Source organism: Suncus etruscus, chromosome 7 (genome assembly GCF_024139225.1).
Source record: "Suncus etruscus isolate mSunEtr1 chromosome 7, mSunEtr1.pri.cur, whole genome shotgun sequence".
Classification (NCBI taxonomy): Eukaryota; Metazoa; Chordata; class Mammalia; order Eulipotyphla; family Soricidae; genus Suncus; species Suncus etruscus.
The window spans coordinates 1,019,662-1,026,753 of NC_064854.1; the positions used below are offsets into that span (position 1 = coordinate 1,019,662).

The 7,092-nt window shown below is 37.5% G+C and overlaps 1 protein-coding gene across 1 annotated transcript; it reads left to right on the forward strand.

Annotated features, from left to right (window-relative positions):
* Positions 1 to 408: 408 nt before the first annotated feature.
* On the forward strand, positions 409 to 6,884 carry SEC61G (SEC61 translocon subunit gamma). Its single transcript, XM_049777238.1, has 3 exons — positions 409 to 515; positions 3,020 to 3,122; positions 6,720 to 6,884. Exons 1-3 carry the CDS (start codon positions 422 to 424, stop codon positions 6,727 to 6,729), a joined length of 207 nt encoding a protein of 68 aa, XP_049633195.1. The 5' UTR covers positions 409 to 421; the 3' UTR covers positions 6,730 to 6,884.
* The last annotated feature ends 208 nt before the right edge of the window (positions 6,885 to 7,092 follow it).

Sequence of the window (7,092 nt, forward strand, 5' to 3'; positions counted from 1 at the left end):
TTGTGATTTTCATGACCAAAGGAAAATTCTTTGATCTTTCAGCCCCATCTTGCTTTTATTTATTGAACTAGAAGGTTTTGAGGGAGTTTCAATTATTATATAAGATACACATACGGGAGCCCAATATTTTGCTTTCTTTAATGTTGTGATCTTTAAGTCTTGGGCATTCTTGGTTTTATTTGGTGCTTTGCTAGAGTTTGCCAAAAAAAACCCAAGAAAACTAATAACCTGTTTTAGCTTGGATCCTGTACTCTCTGGGTTTTATTTTATGAAATGGAATTGATTGATCACTGAATCATGGATTCGTGGTGGCTGGTCCCATTTGTATTTGAATGTTGCTGAGCAAGTCCTTTGAACATGATAACTAATCAGTGTACATATTTTTTTCTTCTTTGGTCTTTTAGTTTTTCAAACAGACATCATGGATCAGGTAATGCAGTTTGTTGAGCCCAGTCGGCAGTTTGTGAAGGACTCAATTCGCCTGGTTAAAAGATGCACCAAACCTGATAGAAAAGGTAATCTAGTTTTAAGAGAAGAGAAAAAGTATATTTGCATTTCCTACACCCTTTGTTAATAATCTTGTTTGATAGTATTGTCCTGCTCAATATTACTTTTTTAAAAAAAATCTTTATTTGCCCATTGCTTGATTGATTGATTGGTTTTTGGGCCACACCCAGTGGCACTCAGGGGTCACTCCTGGCTCTACTCAGAAATCGCCCCTGGCAGGCTGGGGGACCATATAGGATGCCAGGAGTCGAACCGGGTTCCTCCCAGGTAGGCCGCTTGCAAGGCAAAGCCCCGCTGCTGTGCGATCTCTCCAGCCCCCAGTGCTCAGTATTACTTTTAGCAACATTTTTATTTTGTCTTATTCTGTGTCTGCTCAAGTGGTAGCTAGCTTGTGTAGCCAGGTTCCCGTGGTGGACCTCAGGGAGCCTTGTGGTTTGGGAATCCAGGGCTCTGGCATGTAGAACTTCACTATTTGATTTTTCTGTTTTTTAACATTGTCGCTCATGTTTGCATATACTTTCTAATTTTTTCTTTAACGTATTTTCTTTTTTTTTTTTTTTTTTTTTTTGTTTTTTTTTTGGTTTTTGGGCCACACCCTGTGACGCTCAGGGGTTACTCCTGGCTATGCGCTCAGAAGTTGCTCCTGGCTTCTTGGGGGACCATATGGGGCGCCGGGGGATCGAACCGCGGTCCGTCCTAGGCTAGCGCAGGCAAGGCAGGCACCTTACCTCCAGCGCCACCGCCCGGCCCCAAAACTTTTCTTTTTTTTTAGTTTTTGGGTTACACCCGGCAGTGCTCAGGGGTTCCTCCTGGCTGTCTGCTCAGAAATAGCTCCTGGCAGACACGGGGGACCATATGGGACACCGGGATTCGAACCAACCACCTTTGGTCCTGGATCGGCTGCTTGCAAGGCAAACACTGCTGTGCTATCTCTCCGGGCCCCTTTAACGTATTTTCAAATGGTGTAAGAACATTTATTATAGTTTTATTTTCTTTTGTTTGTTTTTGGGCCACACCTGGCAGCACTCAGGGGTTCTTCTGTCTCTGCACTCAGAAATCATACCAGGGACCGGAGCAGTGGTGCAGCAATAGGGCATTTGCCTTGCATGTGGCCGACCCTGGATGGACCTCGGTTGGATTCCCTGGTGTTCCATATGGTCTCCCAAGCCAGGAACGATTTCTGAGTGTTTAGCCAGAAGTAACCACTGAGCATCATCGGTGTGGCCCCCCTCAGCAACCACCCCCCCCCAAAAAAAAAAGAAAAAGAAATCATTCCTGGCAGGCATGGGAACTATTTGAGATGCCAGGGATTGAACCCAGGTTGGCTGCGTGCAAGGCAAATGCCCTACTGCTGTTGTCACTGTGGCCCTCTCGTTTTTTTTTTTTGTTTTTGGTTTTTGGGCCACACCCGGCAGTGCTCAGGGGTTACTCCTGGCTGTCTGCTCAGAAATAGCTCCTGGCAGGCACGGGGGACCATATGGGACACCGGGATTCGAACCAACCACCTTTGGTCCTGGATCGGCTGCTTGCAAGGCAAACGCTGCTGTGCTATCTCTCCGGGCCCCTCGTTTTATTTTTCATATTGCATTTCCTTTTGTTATATTCAATAATTTTAGAAATTTGAAGACTCTTCCATTTCACGCAGTGGAAATGATTTTGGATTTATCCCTGTCCTCATATCTCTTCCACCCTTCTAAAATAAAAACTTTAGTATGAAACTTTAGCAAAATAATTACCGACCTAGGAGATCGAATTTTTTAATTATTATGATTTGTATGTTTTAAGATATACTAGAATTTATATTCATTCATTGGCTTTCATCATAGTTAAGAGCTGAGAGTGGAATAGAACAACATACATGCAGTCTATTATGTGATGTCATATATGAGAATTTATAGTTTTTGCTTTTAGGTAGCTTTGAATCTTGCAGGGAACACAGCTATGAATAGTGGAAATTATAGTTTTTATTCTCTGCATGGTGACTATTGTGAAAGAGAAAGAGAAGACTTGTCAGCGTAAAATAGATCTTACACAGCCAGGCACTTCGAAAGAGCTTTCCTTAGGAAGTATTGTTGTTCAGAAAAATTGCCAGTCTGAAACCTTCACATAAAATCGTATTCAAATGAATTAGCTATTTCAAGTTTTCATTTTGGTTTTATTATAACATAAAAGACAATAGACCAATTGTTATTAAAATTTTAGTAATTTTAGAATTAGAATTGTTAGACTGTTATGTTAAAAGAACTCTGAAACAAAGTTGTTTCTTCTGATTTTTACTTCATTAAATGCAGTTAGATTCCACTAGTATGGGCATGGACTTCTGTCTTCTCAGCTATCAATAAAATAGGATAATGAAACGTTAAGTTATATGAAAAGTGTGATACTGTTTTATTTATTTAAATTTTTATATCTAATATTGCTTAATGCCTACAGTAAGTTATGTTATTGCTAATTATTTCCTTATATTATTAACAGTACAAAAATAATGGAAATTTTGTGTTTCAAATTTTAGAATTCCAGAAGATTGCAATGGCAACAGCAATAGGATTTGCTATAATGGGATTTATTGGCTTTTTTGTGAAACTGATCCATATCCCTATTAATAACATCATTGTGTAAGTAAAATATGAAATAGATTATGTTTTAATTGAAATTCTGTGGTTTACATTGCATATAATGGTTTCTCATACACATGATTCAAACACCACATCCATCCCAATTGTGCTTGTCTCTTCCAAGGATCTAAACCCCCATCCCACCTCTCAGTTGTGTGGATATGTTAGATCATTTTTAAAATGGAACGAGAACTTGAACTATTTAAACTGGTGTTCATATTTCATTAATACATAGATATATTGACTGTTTAATGCTGTTAGAATCTATAGATAATTATTGAATATCTGAAATTAAGAGGCAAAGTAGTATCTTGTACAATATTTATGATACTTTCTTTAATAAGTAAAATTCTTTTTAATAAGTAAAGATTTTTAAAGGGTCAAGGAAGGAGTCACTGACACTTAGTATATAACAAAGCAAGTATTACAGAGCAAAGCACCGGTATTACAAATGTCCTTTGCATTGTATATTAGCACATTGATTTTAAAGATCAGACAAAATGCTCCTTGTCTGAACATCATGGTGATATAAATTCACTGAACAACTTAGATTCAAATCTTCTTGTAACCAATTGCTGTCATAGACTTGGGCAATTTACTTAGCTTCTCAGTGTCTAATCACAAAAGAGAGCGTTTTTCTTTTCATGGTTGTGACTTAGGTAAGTCATGTAAAACTCTAAAAATAATTTTGGTCAAGAAGCTAGAGGACTCCCCCTTATTAGCAATTTTGGGTTACCTGTAATCAGCCTTGGTTTGAAAATATTACCTACAGTAATGTATCTTAAGATAACATATTAACATACTATTAATAACATACTACTAACATACTATTTTTATATTGTATTTGTATGATCATTAATCTGTTACTATTTTTGATTTTTAAATTGAGCTTTATTGTAGGTATACACAATATATATACATAATGGAAAAATACATTATATATGTATGTGTCAGTGTTATCTGTGATCTCAAGCATCTATTAGGTGTCTAGACACAAACATTACGTGGGAGAAATCTGGGTGTTCTTATTGTAATAAGTCACTGCTAATAATGGGTGGATATCCTAACAGTTTAGGTATAATAGAGGCACAGAAAAGACTAACTGGTCCTGGCTTTCTTTCCTATATGCTTTCTGCCTTTAAATTGATGAAGATTATTGGGATCCTTGCTGATAGTGAACATTTAGAGCAGTCTGTATGAAATGCAGTACTTAGACTGGTTTCTGTATTTCTCTCATCTCTGAGTGTTATTTACCATATCCTTAATATTGATTAATAGCTTGTAAACTAGAAAACTCATAAATACTAAGTACCATGGATGCTGGTAAAAGTTACTGTCTTTTGGGGCCAGAGCTATAGCACAGCACTGCCTTGCATGCAGCTGACCAGGATTTGATCTCTGGCATTCCATATAGTCCCCCAAGCCTGCCAGGAGTGATTTTTGAGTACAGAGCCAGGAATCCAGGAGTAAGCCCTGAACGCCTCTGGATGTGGCCCCAAACAAACACACAAAAAGTTACTCTCTTTTGTGGGGCCATACTGATGATGCTCAGGGAGCATTCTTACAAGTACTAAAGTCAGCCACTTTCTAGACCTTAGACCCTGTATTGTCTCTCAGGCTCTGGTAAGAATTTTTTGGTGTCTTGTTTGGTTTTTGTTTTGAGCCATCCATGGCAGTGTTTCGAACTTACTCCTTGCTCTGGGCTCAGGGATCAGATGGGATGCTGGGGATCAAACTCCAATTGGCTATATGTGCAAGGAAAGCTTCCTACTGACTGAACTATCTGGCTCCTAAATTTTATTTTTTAATAACAAGTGACTATTGTCAGATGAACTTAAATCTGGGTTATTGTTATTAGGAAGTGTAAGTACCACAAAAATATTTAGCATTGTATAAAATGAGAACTGAAGCAAACCAAATCTCCAAATCTCACTGCTTCATTCAGAAATTATTATTATGTTATTCTTGAGAAATATGGAGCCTATACTCCGAATCATTGGGAAGATGTGAAGCAGGATTAGGAAATCTGAGATTGTCTAGTATAGTTGCCTAGTTACTAGTTACTAAATAAGAAGTGGGATTGAGTCTGTGAGATCTCTTTGCATAGAGCAAAATCAACTTGTTTTTGCATCCCATTCTATTGTGGAGCAGATTTAATTGGTGATTTTTTTTTTTGTTTTTGTTTTATGTTTTTTGTTTTTTTGGCAACACCCAGTGACACTCAGGGGTTAATCCTGGCTATGCTCTCAGAAATCGCATCTGGCTTGGGGGACCATATGGGACTCGGAACTGCAGTCCGTCCTAGGCTAGCGCATGCAAGGCAGATGCCTTACGCCTTGCACCACCACTGCAGCCCCCAGTACTTTATTTTTAATCTGAATATTAAACATTATCTTTTTCTTTTTGGTTTGGGGACCACACTTGATGGTTCTCAGAGGGTACTCCTGGCTCTTTACTCAAGAATTACTCCTAGGGGCCAGAGAGATAGCATGGAGGTAAGGTGTTTGTCTTTCAAGCAGAAGGTCATCGTTTCGAATCCCGGTGCCCCATATGGTCCCCCGTGCCTGCCAGGAGCAATTTCTGAGCCTGGAGCAGGAATAACCCCTGAGCACTGCCGGGTGTGAACCAAAAACCACAAAAAAAAAAAAAAAAAAAAATTACTCCTAGCAGTGCCGTGGGAACAATAGTTTAGAACTCAGGTTGGCTGCTTACAAGGCAGACACCTTATTTGTTATGCAAATTTTCCAGTCTCTGGAACATTAATCTTAAGAGGGAATACTAATTTTAAACCTTTGTATGTAAGCTTTATATTAAAGCGACCTTTATTTTATTATTAAAGTTGAGGCCTAAAAATATCTTTTCTTATTTTTTTACATTAAGTCAAACATTTTATGAGAAAAGTTATCAGAAGACCTATTGTTTTCATGGTTTGCCCTGACAACTATGATTCTTGGAGAAAAATATGTTTTCCTGCTTTAGATAACATCACTGTTTAAATCATTTTGAATTTATAAGTGAAATAGAACCATAGGTTTTTCTATTATTAGGTTAAATTTATTTTCCTTTTATACTAAAACTTTTTTTATAAGATTATAGCAATTAAAATTAATATTACTGTGATTATTTAAAGGAGTTAAAATATTGTAGGTATTTTACTTATAGCAGTACAGTTTAGTAACATAGGTACTTAAAGCATAGAGTGTTAAAGTATATATTTGGAAATATTTCTTTCACTGCTTTATTTTTTCTTAACTTCATAGTACTAACATATATTTTTGAATTACAATTACAGTTTTAATAAGCCACTTTATTGAGTGTTCACAGTTATAGTTTAAAGAATTATTGGGGGACCATATGGGATGCTGAGATTCGAACCACCATCCTTCTGCATGCAAGGCAAATACCCTATTTCTATGACCCCACATTCCTGTTTTCAACTGGCCGATTGTGCATCAGTTTGAAACACTTCTTGGTTAATTATTTGCTATCTAATTCATATTTCTTATCTTGGTCAAAAAGATGATATACTGCTATACTCATTTTTGTTATAATACTATATATACTTAAAATTAATATATCTTTTTCTTTTTTGTACAGTGGTGGCTGAATACCTTTACAGAAGAATGTTTTCCATCTTGGAGACTGGTGAAGATATGAGACTTGGAGAAGACTTGGAGTAAAAATTTGCCTATATATTTTGTTTCTCCCTTTTTGTTCTTCCAAGGTGTTTTCTATGTCTAAATTAAAATAATTTCAAAATAATTTTTCTGTTATACATTTATGAATTTTATTTTATTTTTTTGGTTTTGGGGCCACACCCAGTGACACGCAGGGGTTACTCCTGGCTCTGTGCTCAGAAATCGCTGCTGGCTTGGGGGACCATATGGGACGCCGGGGATTGAAACCAGGTCCATCCTGGGTCAGCGGCGTGCAAGGCAAATGCCCTACCACTGTGCTATCACTCTGGCCC

What these genes read in the sequence shown, in the direction of transcription:
- SEC61G (XM_049777238.1), top strand. Translation starts at nt 422, where the DNA reads ATGGATCAGGTAATGCAGTTTGTTGAGCCCAGTCGGCAGTTTGTGAAG. An exon ending in CACCAAACCTGATAGAAAAG is followed by an intron (nt 516 to 3,019) that starts GTAATCTAGTTT and finishes TTCAAATTTTAG; the next exon opens with AATTCCAGAAGATTGCAATG.